Raw genomic sequence first — 17,105 nt, 5'->3', positions numbered from 1 at the left:
GAGGACGATACAAGACGATACAAGATGACTTTACAAAAGACCCTGTTGGATTGTGCAAAGCATCCACGAGATGCAAGGATCAAGGCTCGTGAGGCAATATCGTCGGCGAGTTGGCGACACTGTAAAGTCCTTGCACATCACGAGAGGCGCACCGACCCCCAATTAGGGAGCGGGATATTGGGCCAAGTGCCTCTCCGACCAGTGGCATGGAGTCGAGCAAGAATAGGAAAGGAGGAAAGAAAAGAAACGCATGCAATACGACAGTATTCTGATCACATACGGACGGAGGAGAGCGACAAGAACGACATCATCTGCAAAACAGACCTGCTGTGACCAACAGACTTGCACCACACACAAGTGCACAGCAGATGAGACAGCCAACAGGGGCCATGGGACGTTGGCAGCTGGCAGCAACAGGCGAATAAGGTGCCATGGATAGAGAGAAGAGAAACCGCGAGGCGGTGGTCAATCTAAACAAGATAAGGGAGAGAGAGCGAGGCAGAGAGAGAGAGAGAATGACGACGTACGGCGAACAGGACCAACGTGACCAACGTGACCAACATTACAGCGTCACATGCCTCTTCCTCGTCCTTCTCCTCGTCTTCTCCGGCTATATTAAACCCCACACTCCTGGCTGAGCGGTTTCTGTCCGCTTCCTTTTCTGTTTCTGCCAGACGACCGTCCTGTCGTCATTTTAATCTATTTCTCCCGCCACGCGGATGGTGTGCATACGTGGACAGCGCTCTATGACCCTAGGCTGTGCTGCTGGTCTCGGCCAATTTCTGTCAACGTTGAAGGCTATATTCTTGTTTTGTGGAGGGGCGTGGGCATAGGACCAACAGCGAAACCTGGTAGAGGAGGGAACTTCATTTATGCTGAAAGAATATACGATGTAGAAATGAACCAAGGCGGTGTCGGGAAATACCAGAATGGCTGTTTGTGCTGTACTGTGTTGCTCTGTGTCTTTTTTTAAAAAAAAAAAATGTCTTTATTCTTTATTTTATTTGTTTATTATATTCAACTCACACCATCCAACATCCAACTTTGCACCCACACCTCTACGTCTCGGATAACCAGCCGAGCTGGCTGGCATTGAACAGTCGACGGCTCTGCTGGTAAATCCCGTGACCCCCATGCTGCACTCTGCACTCTGCCTTCTACCTCGTCAGACTGCTGCCGTCCCGTGCCGAATGGACAATGACCATCCCGTGAGGTGCTTCTATTTTGCACCGTAATTTATTGGGACGACTTGTTTCGCATGTTCCCCACAAACTGTCCAAACACATCATCCTTGCCGTATTTACATAATCGTATTGATATTGCTACCCGTGAAGGGTGACTGTGGTCTCGGCCAGTCGTTACTCGGCAGGATCACCGATAAAAATAAAACACGGCCTTGTAACAGAACGGGATACGTAAGGGTCTCTTATCGCGCACACCCCCAGAGCAGTGCCGCAGACCGACGGTGGCTTCCAAAATTAGAATCAGTCGAAGAGGTGAACATGATGTAGAATCTCAAACCCATTTTTCTATCACGACGACACGACAGGAAAGCATCCACTTAAACAAACCTTCATGGCGAGGGCCGGGTTGAGACGTGACCTGTAAAGGCAGGCAAGTTATGATGAGAGGTGTGGCTTTGTTAAAAATAGAAACCTGTTTATAAAAAAAATGAGGTAAATAAACATGTGCTGAAAAAATACAAGAATTGTCAATTTTAATTAACGTTTGCATACCGGGATATCTACCGCTTAATACGATATTAGCACAGCCCTCCAAGAACCAGATAGCAGTTCCATTTTTAAGAAGAAATTTGTCCATGTAAGAAGACAAGGGAAGGGTTTCGCGCGTACGTACTGTGTAAAATATTGTACAAAAATCCACTGCTTCACATCAACTAACCAGGCGCTGAATCACATGGTAAATCGAGCGTCAAGAGACACCGCAGGCAAGTATCACGACTGACGGGACATTGTGAGGCACTGAGTTGTCAGTATAACCTGAGCCTATTCCTGTCATACCACCTGATAGTGTCACCTACAAAAACTCTACCCATAAATCGCAGACTTGCTTCAGCTCACGGCGGATGCAACCGGTGGGAGGGCCCAGCGGATCGGCCCTTGAATAAATCCTGCTCCACCGGAGCGCGATGGCTGAACTCCGGATTGGACGTAAGCAAGTCTGATTCAGATCCGTCGAAATGGTGAGACGATGGTGGAAGGGAAGTGAACAATCTTAGTTCATTCCTCTACCCTGAAACAAACAAAAACGCGGTGTAGTATCCAAGAAGCGTACTACGAGCCAGAGAACACAGTCGACGAACGCGGACGCAATTGCTCTCCATACCGCTGCCGCCCCGTGGAGAAAGCAAGGCAAACAATCCAAGAAGAAATGCCAGATAATATTATGCCAAGGTTGGTATCATTCTTTAGGCCCCAGGGGAAAGTTCAACCTCGCCCCTATTAATACACCCCCCGCGCCCCGCCGCAAGTCTCACAACTTTCCCTTGTCGTCACCGGACAGTCATGCCGTTGCCGTGGCGGCCGGGGCAGCGGCGGGCTCCTCCGTCTTCGTGGGGGCGGCCGTGGGCTTGCCGCCCAGGGCATCGACAATCGGCTTCTCCAGCGCCTCGGGCTTGGTCGTGCTGGCCCAGCGCTCAATGACGGCGCCGTCGCGGCCGACCAGGAACTTTTCAAAGTTCCACTTGATGCGCTTGAGGCCCAGCAGGCCCGACTTGGAGTCCTTGAGCCAGCTGTACAGCGGCGCCGCGTCGTCGCCGTTGACGTCAATCTTGGACAGGATGGGGAACGAGACGCCGTAGTTGATCTGGCAGAAGCTCTGGATGTCGTCGTTGGAGCCCGGCTCTTGCCCGCCGAACTGGTTGCACGGAAACCCGAGGAACTCAACCTCGTCGCCGTAGCTGGCGCGCAGGCTCTTGTAGAGCTTCTCGAGGCCGGCGTACTGCGGCGTGAAGCCACACTTGGATGCCGTGTTGACAACCAGGACGACCTTGCCCTCGAATTTGTGCAGGTCAAGCTCCTTGCCGGTCTCTGGGTATGTTGAGTCAGCATCGCGCGAAAGAGAGGACCAACGCGAAGCGAGGTCTACAACAAAATAACAAAACAAATGTACTTACTGTCGAGAGGCTTGAAATCGTAAAACGACTTGCCGGCCATTGTGGTGTTTCTATGGTTGTTCAGAGGCGATAAAAATGTTGCCGGGAGATATGGAGATGTAGAGTTGGTAGGTAGCAGACGGTTGTGCAAGTGAGTAGGTTTGGTTTGTCGCAAGACAAGTCGAAACAAACGGTTGCGACATGATGGCGGGCAGCGACTTTCTTTTACACTTTTCCCTTTTTCCTTTTTCGCCGCCTGCCCCTGTGGCCCGCTTCCGATATTTAGTAATCTTGGCGACGGACCCTGTGGAATTGCGACGCCGGCAGCTCTTTCCCTTTTTCTCCTCTTCGTCGTCTTCTCTCCTTCCTTCCGTGTCTTGTCTTTCCCCACTGCCTATTTTGCGCATCCAAGTAGAGAACAATTACGTGCCAGGACGAGGCAATCGCGGACCCAGCAGCTAGTCCACCTTCCTCGCATCCTACTATTCCCAGCTAGCCCGGTTGGGCGGCGCACATGCCACCAATTTGACGACGGAAGAAGGGAGGCAAATCGCTCCTCGGAGGGCGCCTTGTCCTTTTCCAAATCGCTGAAGAATAATACCAAACGACAAGCAATTGTGGGCTTCCTGTGTCCTGTTTGGCCGGGAGACCGTCCTGCTATCGTTTTGTCTCGGTCGCTCCTTCCAGATGTTGCGAGCCACAACGTGTTTCATCGCCTCTCTGCCGAGTTTGGGAAGTGGCGATGGAGCTTGTGTGTGCGGAGAGATCCTGGCCTTGAAGCGTTGTGCATTTCCGTACCTAAGCGCTGGAAGCGGCGTTGTTCTATGACATGTTCAGCAGGAGCGACTCAACAAAATGTTGCGACTCAGTCGACGACGACGCTATTAACACACAATGCGGCGACACAAACTCGCACGACCGACAAGAACACTGAGAAGCACGGAGTTGCCCCTCACCTGAAGCTGTCGGGACGTGACAGGTCCGACCGTCAGTGACGTGATCCAGGGTAGTTTCTCATGTATGGAACAGCAATTGGCCCGATCCTGTCAAGCATCGAAAGAGCTCCAGTGGTTCCACATTTTGGTATTTGGAATCGGGTTGCGTGGCTGGACGAGCCGCGGCTGTCTGACTTGCTCGCTTAACGGATCGCTGAATTGCTCCGTCGGCCGTGTACTGTGGCCGGCGATGTCGCTATGGAATCAAGCCGAGGAATGTAATTGTTTTTTTATTTTATATTTTATTTTATTTTTTATTTTATTTTTGGATCAGTTCTATGATTTGTCGTATGCCCTGTCAAGTTCAAACGGCCAACTCAGGCACCTGTGTGCAACATCGCTTGATACAGGCCGACCTGAAGGGCATACCCTAGAGGTGATCATCTTGTCGGGAGCGTCTAGCTCACTTCAGCCCTGCAAGCCATGTGAAATCAATGTTGTGCTGTGCAGTGTCACGGGTTAGTCATCAGACTTCTGCCACATCAAAGCCTTCCGTTCGACACGGTTTGCGCCTTCCTGTTCCGCGATCGATAGGTGCCTTCCATCCCTGGTGCCTTCCATCCCTCGCGCCTTCCCGTGTCATACTTCGTAAGCTCAGACGAGGCTCTAGGTGCACATCCCCGCCCGTTTGCCCGCCTCCGGCACTTGCGCGCCTCAAACCCACTCCCCACACTTTGCTGACGTCTTCCCTCCCATTTCGTCATCGACCCGACTACGTCAATTACACGACGACGCTCTCTGTACAACGTGCTGAGACCAGCAAACAGCAGACGACCCAAGACGTCCAGAACCGACTAACAATCTGAACTACTAGTAGGACTCGACTGCAGGACGTCCTTGGTCCAGACGACTCGCCTGTCAATAGGACGACATGGCCGTCCCAACAGCAGTCGACACCCCTGCAGACGGCACGCCACAACTGCCACAGCCGCCACAGCCGCCACAAGATCGGCGACGACACATTGTCATTGTGGGCGGCGGCGTCATTGGTTCCACGACAGCCTACTTTCTGACGCGACACCCTCGCTACGACCGCGACCAGCACCAAATCACCTTGCTGGAGGCCACGCCCACCATTGCTGCTGGTGCCTCGGGCAAGGCCGGCGGGCTGCTGGGTCTCTGGGCCTACCCCGAAGAGCTTGTCCCGCTCTCCTATCGCCTGCACTGCGAGCTGGCCGACGAGCATGGCGGCGCCCAGCGCTGGGGCTACCGGCGGGTTGGATGCGGTCACGTTCAGGCGGAGGTGAGCCAAGACGACTTGGTCCGGCGAGCAGCTGAAACCGCGGCGGCCAAAGAGACCAAGGGACAGAACAGCGATGCTGATACGAAAGAAGCGGCCCCCGAAAGGAACATAACGGACGCACCAAAGACGAATACCGAAGCACAGTCCGAGGCACAGCCAGAGGCACAGCCTGAAGCGCAAAAGGACTGGGAGAAGCTGCCGAAGCAGGACGAGCACGCGGCCCGTCTCCTGTCCCCTACGGTGCTACCACCCGACCTCGACTGGATCGATCCGGCCGTTGTCCAGACCTATGATCAGATGGGCGTGCCTGGTGCCTACGACACCGCCCAGGTCCATCCCTTCCACTTTACCACTTCCATGGCCGCGCTGGCCGCCGAGCGCGGCGTTGACATCCGCCTCAATGCACACGTGACCAAGATTGCGTCCACAGGCGACGATGGAGCGACCGCAAAGCACACTGTCGAGTACCGTGATCGCACCGCCTCCCACACAACGCAGACCCTCGACGACATCACAGATGTTGTCGTCGCCGCAGGGCCGTGGACCGGCGTTGTCCTGCCACGAGCGAAAATCGAGGGCCTGCGCGCCCACAGCGTCGTTTGGGAGGCTGACGTCTCTGCCTACGCCGTCTTCACCGACGTCGGCCTGCCCTCGACCTACATACCCGAGTACCGCCTGCAGGCCGGCCAGAAGCGCCGCCGCCACCGGGGCCGTGTCGACCCGGAAATCTATGCGCGCCCCTTTGGCGAAGTCTATGCCTGCGGCGAGCCCGACTCGAGCGTGCCGCTACCCGCCACCGCCGACCTGGTCCAGGTCGACGACCGGCAGTGCGCCGATCTCGTCGCCTACGTCAGCACGATTAGCCCCGCGCTGGCTGTGGCGCCCGTCAAGGCCACCCAAGCGTGCTACCTCCCGCGCCACATCCGCTTCGGCGACGAGCGGGCGCCGCTGATCGGCCCCACGCATACGCCCGGCCTCTGGGTGGCCGCGGGCCACACGTGCTGGGGAATCCAGAACGGTCCGGCGACGGGGTGCCTGATGGCCGAGATGTTGCTGGACGGCAAGGCCACGAGTGCCGACGTGTCCAAATTCGATCCGCGAAAATTCAAAGTCTAGGAGGACTGGATAGAAAACACTCGAACGGACGGCATACGAATAGGACGAGATAGCATACAATGTACTCCTTACAGCCAAAATTTAGTGCATATTGAGCGACGACAGCATATTCTGTAGTCTGAACCTAATTTACAACAGTAATACGACATACATCATACTGCACTCTCCACGTTGTTTCGTACTAATACAGCGGAAGTGGGCCCAATTCTTTATCGATAACCCCACGTGTCGATAAGCACTGCGATAACAAAAAAAATTGCGAGAGCGAGCGAGCGAGCCAGCCTTTCTGTTCGGGATCCGCCAATTTTGCTCTTTCAATACGTTTTTCTGCCCACCGAGACATTTATCGTATCAACAACTCGGCACGCACACGCTTTGCTTCGTTTGGCGACTGTCCTCCTTCCCTATCGATCAACGTCCACCTCGCCGCACACAGAATGGGTCGTTCGGTCCGCCAAAAACGCAAGGCGCGGTCCTCGCGGCCCGTCGTCAAGCAGTCCAACAACCGCCGGCGCCCGGTGAACCCCACGGGCAACGCCATCATTGCTGAGAACTGGGACAAGGAACAGACTCTGTCGCAAAACTACCGCCGGCTTGGCCTCATGAATCGCCTCAAGGTCCCAACTGGTGGTATCGAGCGTCTGGGCACCGACGCCGTCAAGGAGCGCGCCGCTGCCAACTCCAAAACCGACGCCCGCATCGAGCACTACATCGACCCCTTTAACAAGACGGCCAATGAGATTCTGGGCGACAAGCGCAAAGCGCCTGCCAATGCCTCATCCTCCGCTGTTTCTTCGTCTTCGAACACCATCCGCGAAGTCCGTGTCGAGCGCGACGCCCGTGGCCGCATCGTGCGTGTCCTCGGCGACGCCGCACCCGCCCACAACCCCCTGAACGACCTGCTGAACGACCTCGAGGACGACGAGGAAGCCGACGCGGCCGAGGCTGCCGAGGCCGCCGCCACGACATACGAGGAGTGGGGCGGCATCGAAGATGCGCCGAAGAAGGGAAAGAAGGGCAAGACGGGCGATACGACAGGGAAGCCTGCGACGCCCGTCGTGGCCGCCCTCGAGCACCTTGCCAACCGGCCCGTCGGCCCCAAGCACGTCCGCCACCAGAGCCAGGCCGAGCGCGCCTGGCTCCAGACCCTCGTTGACCACTACGGCGAGACTGATCCCAGCGACTCGACCCTGGCCGCCATGGCCTTTGACCGCCGGCGCAATCCTTTCCAGCGGACCGCCAACGACATTCGGCGGCGGCTGGCTACCTTCCGGGCCGAGGGCGGTGCTGTGGGTGTGAAGGTATAGGCGATCAAAAAGCGTTCCGTTTGTCTCCCGATTTCATTATTCTGTCTTCATTGTTGTCACCTGCATAGTTCACGCGGCGCAAGGCGTTATTGTGTCCCTTGTTCGTTGGCTAGATTTGTTCTTCTCGGGCAAGGGCCGTGCATATTTTACAATTCTTTGGAAAAAATTTACAAGTCATATTGTCTATGCACTCTTTGCGTTGAAACCATTGTCAACTCTGTGTTGTAAACGTGTGGTTACGGTTTTTTTTTTTTTTTTTTTTTTTTTTTTTTTTTTTTAATTAAATTTATAAATATTTTATTTTGTGAATGCGACGAGAGTGCTCCTTCCTCTTATGAAACAACGCGCAAGGCTCGACGCTCTGAGTAGTGGCAGGTGCAGCCGCCGTTAGCGGCGTCGCAAGGCGCTAAATGCCAGCGAACACAAACGGCAGGCACACTGCAGAGCCTGTGGAGACGCGTCGCTGTTGCCAATTGATACTCTTGCCTGCCGTCATTGCCCAAAATCAGTAAGCTTGCCGCCAAAAGTCAACAAACCGTCTATCGCCACGTTAATTTTGACCTCACGACCAACTCCCCTCACGACGTCGCTCTCGCCGCATCGCGACGCCTTCTACATACATTTGATATCCTGACACCTTTCGACACCTCCCCTCCGTGACGACGACCACCGCTCATGGAGCCTTTCCTGCGCGACTGGCGCCAGGACGCGCTCAACAAAGCCCAGTACGACTCGGCCATCTTCATCGGCGACAAGCTCCTTGCCCTGACGGGGGCCGACGAAGATGCCTTTTGGCTCGCCCAGGTTCACTTTGCCATGGGCAACTATACCCGTGCCCAGGCCCTGTTGTCCAAGTCCGACCTGATTGCCCGCAACGCGTCGTGCCGCTACCTCGCCGCCCACTGCCTAATCAAGCAGAGTCGCTTCGACGACGCGCTCGCTGTCCTTGGCGAGCGAAACCCGACACACCTGATCCCGACGTCGGCGAACAAGCGGAAAGCGCCGAGCGGAGCGGGTGCTGCGGGCAGCGGCAGCGGTGGTGGCGAGAAGGTGCACACTGCTGCCAGCAGTAGCAACATCAATCCTAGCAGCGAACGAGGAGCAGGGAGCGGCCCAGCCAACCCGCCAGGGAACCACGGTGGCAAGAAGTCAACAGCATTTGGAGCAGGAAGCAAGTCGTCGACAACAGCAAAAGGCCATGCTAACAGCCGGTCCATTGGTGGTGCCCCAGACCGAGGAGACCGGGCTGGGGCTGGGTCGTCGTTGGAGAGCCGGCGGAGGGAACGCGAGGCCAGCATCGAGGCAGAAGCGGCTGCTGCTGCGGCAGCGGCGGCGGCAGAAGCAGCAGCAGCAGCCTCCGCCGCAGCCGCCGCAGCCGTGGCTGCCGCTGAGGCATCTAACCGGCGCTACGAGGCAGGCATGTGCTACCTGCGCGGCATCTGCTACGCCAAGCAAAACGTCTTTGACCGAGCCAAGGAGTGCTACAAGGACGCCGTGCGCATCGATGTGCAGTGCTTTGAGGCCTTCCAACAGCTCACCAAGAACCAGCTGATGGCACCGGACGAGGAGTGGGAGTTCCTCGAGTCGCTCAACTTTGACAGCATTGCCATGAGCCCTCTCGCCGCCAGCGAAAACGGCAGCACATCCGCCGAAGACACCGTCCAAGAGGCGGCCGACTTCACCCGGATGCTGTACAGCACGCGCCTGTCCAAGTACCGGAACCCGGAAACGTTCGCAGCTGCGGCCGAGTCCCTCGCCTCACACTACCGCCTGGGCAACAACGCGGACCTGCTGCTGGCACGTGCCGACCTGGCCTACACACAGTGCCGCTACGAAGACGCGCTGGCCCTCACGAGTGCCGTGCTCGAGGAGGATCGTTACAACTTTGGCGCCTACCCGCTGCACCTGGCATGTCTCTTTGAGCTGCGCATGAAAAACGTGCTGTTCCTCGTGGCCCACGACCTGGCCGACCAGCACCCCGAAGAGCCTTGTACATGGTTGGCTGTGGGCGTCTACTACTTTGCCACGGACCGCATCGCCGAGGCGCGCCGCTACTTTAGCAAGGCCAGCATGATGGATGCCCACTACGGCCCGGCGTGGATCGGTTTTGCGCACACCTTTGCCGCCGAGGGCGAGCACGACCAGGCTATCTCTGCCTACTCGACAGCCGCTCGTCTCTTCACGGGCACGCACCTGCCGCAAGTCTTCTTGGGCATGCAGCACCACGCCATGAACAACATGACCGTGGCCGAGGAGTTTTTGAAGACGGCCTATAGTCTGTGCCGTGAGGACCCGTTGCTGCTCAATGAGATGGGTGTCGTGTGCTACCACCAGGACCGGGCCAAGGACGCCGCCACGCTGTTCCGCAAGGCTCTCGAGGTGGCCGACGACATGGACTGTGACCCGCAGGCATGGCTTAGTGCGCGCATCAACCTCGGTCATGCCTACCGGCGTATGCGGCTGTTCCGCGAGGCTCTGGCCCAGTTTGACGAGGTTCTGCGGCTGGGCGGCAAGAATTCGGCCGTCTTTTCGGCCAAGGGCCTTATCCTGCTCGAGCGGGGCCGCCCAGACGAGGCGGCTGTCGTGCTGCACGAGGCGCTGGCCATTCGGCCGCAGGATCCCATTGCCACCGATCTGCTTAACAAGGCGCTCTTTGAGATGTCAGTCAGTAACAATGTGCTGCAGCTTGCGGGCGGTAACAGCGGCTCAGCTGGCGGTCTCGGCACGGGTGCTGGTGCTGGTGGTTCCGGCGGCATGCCTGGCAGCACAGACGACCAGGAAAACAGCCTCGGCCATGATATAGACATGGGCCAAGGCCTGGGTGGCGGTTTCGAGGCAGCCGTGGACGACGATATGGACGCGGCCACGGCGGCCAGCTTCGAAAACGACCTGCTCCAAAAGCGCCTGGCAGCACGGCAGCAACTGGTCGATGCCGTCGGCGGTGGGCCCGCGGCGGCAGCGCGCGCCACCCGGCTGAAGCAAAAGCGAAAGAGCAAGGGAAAAGGGAACAGCCTCGGCGCAACAGGTGATGGTGACGAATCCGCTTCCACAGGCTTGATGGAGGGCATCATGGAGGGCGGCGATCCAGGGGGTGTTGACGGTGCAGCAGGCTCCTCCGAAGGTAACGACGGGGCGGTTCGGCACCGGCAACAGAGAGCGGCGCGCAGCCACTATATGTCGGCACAGCAGCAGCGACAGATGCGCTCGGCCGCTGCTGAGGCCCGGCGAGCAGTACATGAAGCGGCAGCTGCCAGGGGTGGAGGTGGATCTGGCGCACATCCAGGCGACGGTGATGGTGGTGGTGGTGAATAATGGGGCCGCACATATACAGGGGTGGGTACTGCGTTTAATGCCATAACGACTTTTGTTTGAGCGGGAGCTACTGTTGCATCACTTGGTAGCATTACGACAGGACATGCATGGACAGGAAGAGCATTTACGACGAACAAGAAACGGACGACATGTGGACACCCGGCGTCTAAAGGAAACATGGGATAATCAACATTGCATTGCGGTCACGACGGAAACAGGGACATCACATAATATCTAGTTTATTTTATGAACCCAAAATGAAGCTATATTGGCTGCATATGGTGCGGAAATTGATTGCTCTCGTCGATTCGCAAGCCCGTTACAGCTTCGCCTTGGACTGTTTGCCCACGACTTGCTCGATTTCGGCAAAAGGGTAGAAGTAGTCGAGACTTTCCGGGTTTGCCAGCGTACCGCTCGGCGTGATGCGCTCGCCCGACACAATGCGCTTGACTGGCAGCTCGACCTTTTTCATGTTGATCGTCGTCGGGATGGCCGGCGTTGTGAAGATGTACTTGGGCACATGACGCTTCGACAGGTCGCGTGCAATGGCGCCGCGGACGTCGGTCTCCAGTTTCGCGTCCAGAATTTGTCCGGGGCGCATCAGCAGGAACAAAAGGACCGACTCATCGCCATCGCGGCCGGGCCGTCGCTGGCCCACACACAGCGAGTCAGCCACACGGTCGGAAAAGTTGCGCTCGAGCACGGCATAGACCTCGGCCGACCCGAATCGCACGCCGGACGGGTTGAGCACGCCGTCGGCGCGGCCCAAAAAGTCCAGAGCACCAGTGACTGGGTGGATCGAACAGAAGTCCCCATGGGCCCAGACGTGCCGGAACCGGCCAAAATAGGCATCGTGGTAGCGCGAGCCCTCGGGTGCAGCAGCACGGTCGGTGCGCAGGACCATGGTGCCCTTGGCATCCATCTCGACGCGGCCGCTGCCCTTGTCGTTCCAAAAGAAGCAGGGGATGTTGGGGAAGGCTTTCACCGCCACGAGTTCGCCGGGCTCGCCGCTGGGCACTTGGACACCCTTGAAATACGCGGAGTCCTTGCTCTCGACGTCCGATGTCGTGTCAAACAGGCGCACATCAACACCCAGACTCTGGCCCTGGGCACCTCCCACATACACTGGCGTCAGCGGGTTGCAGATGCCGAAGCAGCCGGCAATGTCAGTACCTCCCGAAATGTTGGCTAGATGCACCTTGGGCCCAAAGCCGGTGTCGTAGAACCAGTTCTGCAGCTCCTGGGAGAGCACCATGCCGGTGCATGTGACGACGCGGAGGGCAGACAGGTCGGCGATGTCACGGGGCGCAATGTTGTGGCGGACCATCTCGAGCATCCAGCGGGGACTAAGGCCGAGCTTTGTGACACGCTCTCGAGCCGCGAGGCGGACGAGGACGGCTGGGTCCGGCTGGAAGGGTGAGCCGTCGTACAGCACAGTGCGGCAGCCAAAAACGAGCACACCGACCGTTGCGACGTACATGATCCAGCCGACAGTGGTAAACTGCATCGTGACAGAGTCTGGGCTCATCCCCTCATGTAAGATGGCCTCTTTGTAGTAGTTGATCAGCAGGCCGCCCACAGAGTGGACAATGGCTTTGGGGGTGCCGGTGGTGCCCGACGAGAAGCAGATCAGGAATGGGTCGGCAAAGTCGACACGGGCAAACGGCGGCGGCGGGAGGTCCACGGCCGTGCCCACAAAATCAGTCCAGCGGGTAGCATCTAGGTCTGTCACGTCCCGCGGATCTGTGAAGCGCGGGATGGCAATGGCACCCGCAAAGGCGCTGCATTCGGCACGCAGGCCGCTCACTACCTGCTTCATCTTGGGGCGCAGGTCCGTCGTCTTGCCGTTGTAGACGGCCACGTCGTCCATAAACAGCAGCTTGGGGTTGACCTGCACAGTGCGCTGCAGAATGCCCCTGGCACCCATGTCCGTCGAGCTGCTGCTGAAAAGGCCGCCGAGCCAGCAGGTAGCCAGCCACACGAGCAACGTCTCGACACTGTTGGCACCAACCACAACGACACGGTCGCCGCGCTTCACACCGGCATGCGTAGCCATGGCAGCAGCCAGCTGAGCGGCCCGACGGCGCAGCTCGCTCCACGTCACATGGCACGTATGCTCCCGGGCGTCACCCTCGCGAACCTCGGTGACGGCGATGCGGTCGTCCTCCTTGCCAACGGTCGTGGTGGCGCTGGGACTGGCGCCTGGGGCCCGTGAGCGCGTGTAGAGCATGTTCTCGGCAAAGTTGAGGCGCACGCCGTCGAACCAGCGCGGCACGGCGTCGATGGGCAGGGCCTCGTCAACGACGCGACGGTAGGTGCCCTCATGGATCAGGTTGGCGTCGTCAAAGAGCATGGACCAGAAGTCGGAGCGGCGCTCAACTGAGAACCTGTGGAGCTCGGAAAACGTCTGGCACGCATATTAGTTACTCGATACGACGCTTCCAGCCGATGGTGGGAGAAATTGGTAGATTTGCGGCACGAACCTTGAGATGTAACGCATGCTTGCTGTTGATCTTCTGCAGAAACTTGTACATCTCCGTACTCGTAGGATCAGGGTGCTCCCAGAGCTTTCGCGGCAACGCCTGGGTCTGTGAAACAGCCATGGCTGCTCGACCTGCGGTCACCGTTTTAGAGTAAGATCGGATTCGAGAAAAAAGAAGGGATTCGAGAAGCTGAGGAGAATGCTAGGAGACAATGAGAGGACCCCAGGAGTTTCTTTAGAGACAAAAACTGGACGACCAAAGCGAGATAAGGACGACAGCGATGTTGGTTTCACCACAGCTGAAGGACGTCCCAGGGAGGACTCCTGCCTGAGGTTGCGGGGCACGCTGTTGACGACGGACGGCAGATTGGTCTTGATCTGTCGTTGTCGGCAGTTGAGTAAACAGAGTGGGAGGGAATCCGTATCGTCGCAGTCAGTTGGAGAGACTGTGTTTTTGTTTGGAAAGGAGGCTTTTACACATTTTGAATTTTTGCATTCCTCCAGGAAGGTCACCTCCTTTTGAAAAGCGATTGCTCTTTCCCATTTTCCTTCTCGGATCCATGTCGCCCTTGCCCTCTTTTTACGACCCTTCCGTTTACGGCATGCCGAATTGTCGCAGAGGGGAAGGCGCCTTGATCGCACTTCCCCCGGGTTTTCTCCAACAGTGCATCGGTTTTTCCACTCTTTCCCCACGACAAGTGTGGACTTGGACGTGGGCCTGACCTGAACCTCGGCCTGGAGAATACAAACGTAACAGCTCTAGGCCGGGTTTCAGTCTGGCATGTACGACATACTTCGTACGTCTGAATTATGTTTCTGCCGGCATCTCTCGGTATCGTTTGTTCGCACAATTGCATGGGAATCGGTGTCCGAGACAAAAATCAAAATCTCATTCGTTCCTTCCCTCGTCATGCGTTCATTTTCTAGACTACCAATTGAAGAAGGAGGGAGTGCAGGAATTGGAAGGAGCAATAACCCTTCTTCCAGAACTTTTTCGTAGCATTATTGGCCTGTATTCCCCAATGCAAAATTTGCATCTTCTGATCCTCGAGACTCTTTACGAATAGCCACATAAACAGAAGAACTTTGTATTCCGGCACTATCTTATCAATGCATCCCCTTTGACGACCGACCTTTCACATGTTCGCCATCATGGCCCATCGTCAGATCACCCTTGAGCATATTGCCAGCCCTTCCTCCAATGTGTCGAACCTGTTGTGATGCTCCCTTCGACCGTTCTCTTGACCAATTCTTCGTCCATTCCGGATCGATTCCGTCCTCCTTGACCTAACCAGACCGTTTCCTGGAGCCTCGCTACATCTCCCACCTACAGAGTGTACCGGAAGTACACATTCTGGTCGCCCAGATCCAGCAGTTGCTGCTCGGTGTACTGTGCGTTAATTTGCTCCTCCGTTTGACCCTCAACGATGGCATCACGGCGGGCGTTCTCGCGGGCATAGGCGACCCGCAACACATACGCAGCGATGATACCGGCCAAGCAGATGCCCAGGCAGGTGCCGTAGCCGGCCTGGTAGCGAGGCGCCTGCTTGGACAAGAAGATGTTGCTGCCGCAGATGCCGCCGAGATTGCCGACGGAAATCAAGACGGCCAGGCCGACGGCACGCTTGCTGCTGGGCGCCAAGTTGTTGCCGATGAGGCAGACGACACACATGAAGGGCGAGAACAGGCCGCCGGCGATGAGGTACAAGAAAAAGTACGAGACGCCGGTCATGCGTGGGTGGGGAATGGCAAGCTCGGCGATGAGGCCGACACTCGCGAGAGCGAAGCCGGCCATGATAAAGGGCGTGCGCTGCTGCACGCGGTCGCTGGCCCAGGCGAAGAGGATGACCAACACCAGAGCAAAGACATAGATGGGCACGGTCATGAGCTGGGCGTTGGCGCTCTCGTAGCCCAACTGGAGGATAATGGTGGGAGCTGTGGAGGAGAAGCCGTACGTGCCAATGGTGCAGGCCCAGAAGCAGATGACGCCGCACCAGATGCGCCAATCAGAAAAGCCTTCGACGACGTGGTGCCAGCGGATGGGGTCGGAGTTGGTGACACGGCCGCGGCCGGTGCCGGTCTCGAGCGCCAGGCGGTTGATGATGAACTCCTTCTCCTCGTTGGTCAGGAATTTGGCCGTTTCGGGGCTGTCGGGCAGGATCTTCCAAACGACAAATGACATGATCACGGGGACGATGCCCTCCAAGATGAAAATCCAGTTCCAGCCGTCCAGCCCGGCAATGCCCTTCATGTGCTGGATGGCAAAGGCCAGCAGACCGCTAAAGGCGCCGGCAAGCGAAGCGGCGGCATAGAAGACGGCCATGCGGGTCTGGACCTCGTACCGCTTGTACCAGATGGTCAGCAAGAAGGTCGACGCAGGGAAGAAGCCGGCCTCGGCAAAGCCCAAAAAGAAGCGGGCCGCATAGAGGCCCTGAGCGCTCTTGACGATGCCCATGAGCGTCATGACGAGGCCCCAGCAGAACAGCAACACCGAGATCCAAATCGACGGCCGGATGAGTTTGAGGACAATGTTGCTCGGCACCTCAAACAGCCCGTACGGCACAAAGAAGAGCGTCAACGCCGTGTTGTACATGAGGCCCTGCAGCTTGAGGTCGTCCGCCATGCCGGCGATCTTGGCGTTGCCAATGTTGCTGCGGTCGACATAGCCGATGAGGTAGAGGAAGGACAGCAGCGGCACGAGGTGCCAGTCGATCTTGCGGAGGATGCGTGCCTCGCGCTCCTTGTCGAGGGCGAGCACGACCTGGTCGGCACCAAGGCCGGCGTCCACAGTGCGGAGTCCACCGGCAGCCCTGACGGCTTCGGCTGCCGACTTTTCGTCGATGGGGTCATGGCCGTGGTCATGATCGTTGTCCGCATCGACGTTCTCAACATCCCGAGCGGTGTTGTTGTCAGCCATTGTGTCGGTCGCTGGTGGTAAGTTCTGTCTGGTGAGTTGGAGGAATGAGGGTGAGGATTCTTGAAAGATGAGCGTCTTGGACAGAACAAAAAAGAGTTGCGAGATGACAACAGGTGGAACCCAGACCAAAAACAAAATCTCGGAAAGACAGCCGAAAAGCTTGGCTATATGCTTTGACGGGCAGGAATGAAGTGAGGGGGGACTCTGGGAGGCGCGGCGTGGGTCGCAGGAAGCGATATGCCGCGAAAGGACCGCACACGACAATATGCGTTGTGTGTTAATTTGAGAGTCACAGGCCAGTCACGACTCTACATGATGGAGGCACGAAGGGGGCACAACGGCACCCGCCCCCCAGTTTACGCCCCGGCGACCCAACTCCACGACCAGCAACCGTCTTGTCAGTCCCGGAATAGGAAGGACAACAAGCGACAAAGTTGGTAGACAAGGACACACACGGTCCTTGCGGCATGCGGAGACGATCATAGGACCCGGAGAAAAGAAAGTGGAGGGACAAGAGAATAGCAGTGTGCCAAGTGAGGAGGTGGAAGCGGGTGAAGCTCAGGCAGGCGGACGATCATGGACACCATCCTCGCACCGCAGTTGGAGGCAGTTTCCTGG

The 17,105-nt window shown here is 57.3% G+C and overlaps 6 protein-coding genes across 6 annotated transcripts; 3 read left to right on the top strand and 3 right to left on the bottom strand.

The window, feature by feature from the left end:
• Positions 1 to 2,523: 2,523 nt before the first annotated feature.
• On the bottom strand, positions 2,524 to 3,176 carry SPBR_06195 (glutathione peroxidase; the record flags this gene model as incomplete). Its single annotated transcript, XM_040764457.1, has 2 exons — positions 2,524 to 3,050; positions 3,137 to 3,176. The coding sequence occupies 2 exons, from the start codon at positions 3,174 to 3,176 to the stop codon at positions 2,524 to 2,526; spliced, it is 567 nt and encodes a 188-aa protein (XP_040622397.1).
• Positions 3,177 to 4,981: 1,805 nt separating this feature from the next.
• On the top strand, positions 4,982 to 6,469 carry SPBR_05899 (FAD dependent oxidoreductase superfamily; the record flags this gene model as incomplete). Its single annotated transcript, XM_040764162.1, has 1 exon — positions 4,982 to 6,469. The coding sequence occupies one exon, from the start codon at positions 4,982 to 4,984 to the stop codon at positions 6,467 to 6,469; it is 1,488 nt and encodes a 495-aa protein (XP_040622396.1).
• A 437-nt stretch (positions 6,470 to 6,906) lies between these two features.
• SPBR_06126 (Nucleolar protein 16) lies at positions 6,907 to 7,776 on the top strand (the record flags this gene model as incomplete). Its single annotated transcript, XM_040764388.1, has 1 exon — positions 6,907 to 7,776. One exon carries the CDS (start codon positions 6,907 to 6,909, stop codon positions 7,774 to 7,776), a length of 870 nt encoding a protein of 289 aa, XP_040622395.1.
• Positions 7,777 to 8,451: 675 nt separating this feature from the next.
• SPBR_05623 (cell division protein) lies at positions 8,452 to 11,088 on the top strand (the record flags this gene model as incomplete). The annotated part of the gene is made up of 1 exon (XM_040763886.1): positions 8,452 to 11,088. One exon carries the CDS (start codon positions 8,452 to 8,454, stop codon positions 11,086 to 11,088), a length of 2,637 nt encoding a protein of 878 aa, XP_040622394.1.
• Positions 11,089 to 11,407: 319 nt separating this feature from the next.
• Positions 11,408 to 13,691, bottom strand: SPBR_05672 (acetoacetyl-CoA synthetase; the record flags this gene model as incomplete). The annotated part of the gene is made up of 2 exons (XM_040763935.1): positions 11,408 to 13,475; positions 13,516 to 13,691. 2 exons carry the CDS (start codon positions 13,689 to 13,691, stop codon positions 11,408 to 11,410), a joined length of 2,244 nt encoding a protein of 747 aa, XP_040622393.1.
• Positions 13,692 to 14,897: 1,206 nt separating this feature from the next.
• On the bottom strand, positions 14,898 to 16,487 carry SPBR_05859 (Major Facilitator Superfamily protein; the record flags this gene model as incomplete). Its single annotated transcript, XM_040764122.1, has 1 exon — positions 14,898 to 16,487. The coding sequence occupies one exon, from the start codon at positions 16,485 to 16,487 to the stop codon at positions 14,898 to 14,900; it is 1,590 nt and encodes a 529-aa protein (XP_040622392.1).
• Between the last annotated feature and the right edge of the window lie 618 nt (positions 16,488 to 17,105).

Source organism: Sporothrix brasiliensis (assembly GCF_000820605.1).
Source record: "Sporothrix brasiliensis 5110 chromosome Unknown Cont15, whole genome shotgun sequence".
Lineage (NCBI taxonomy): Eukaryota > Fungi > Ascomycota > Sordariomycetes > Ophiostomatales > Ophiostomataceae > Sporothrix > Sporothrix brasiliensis.
This window is presented reverse-complemented; position numbering and strand designations above follow the sequence as displayed.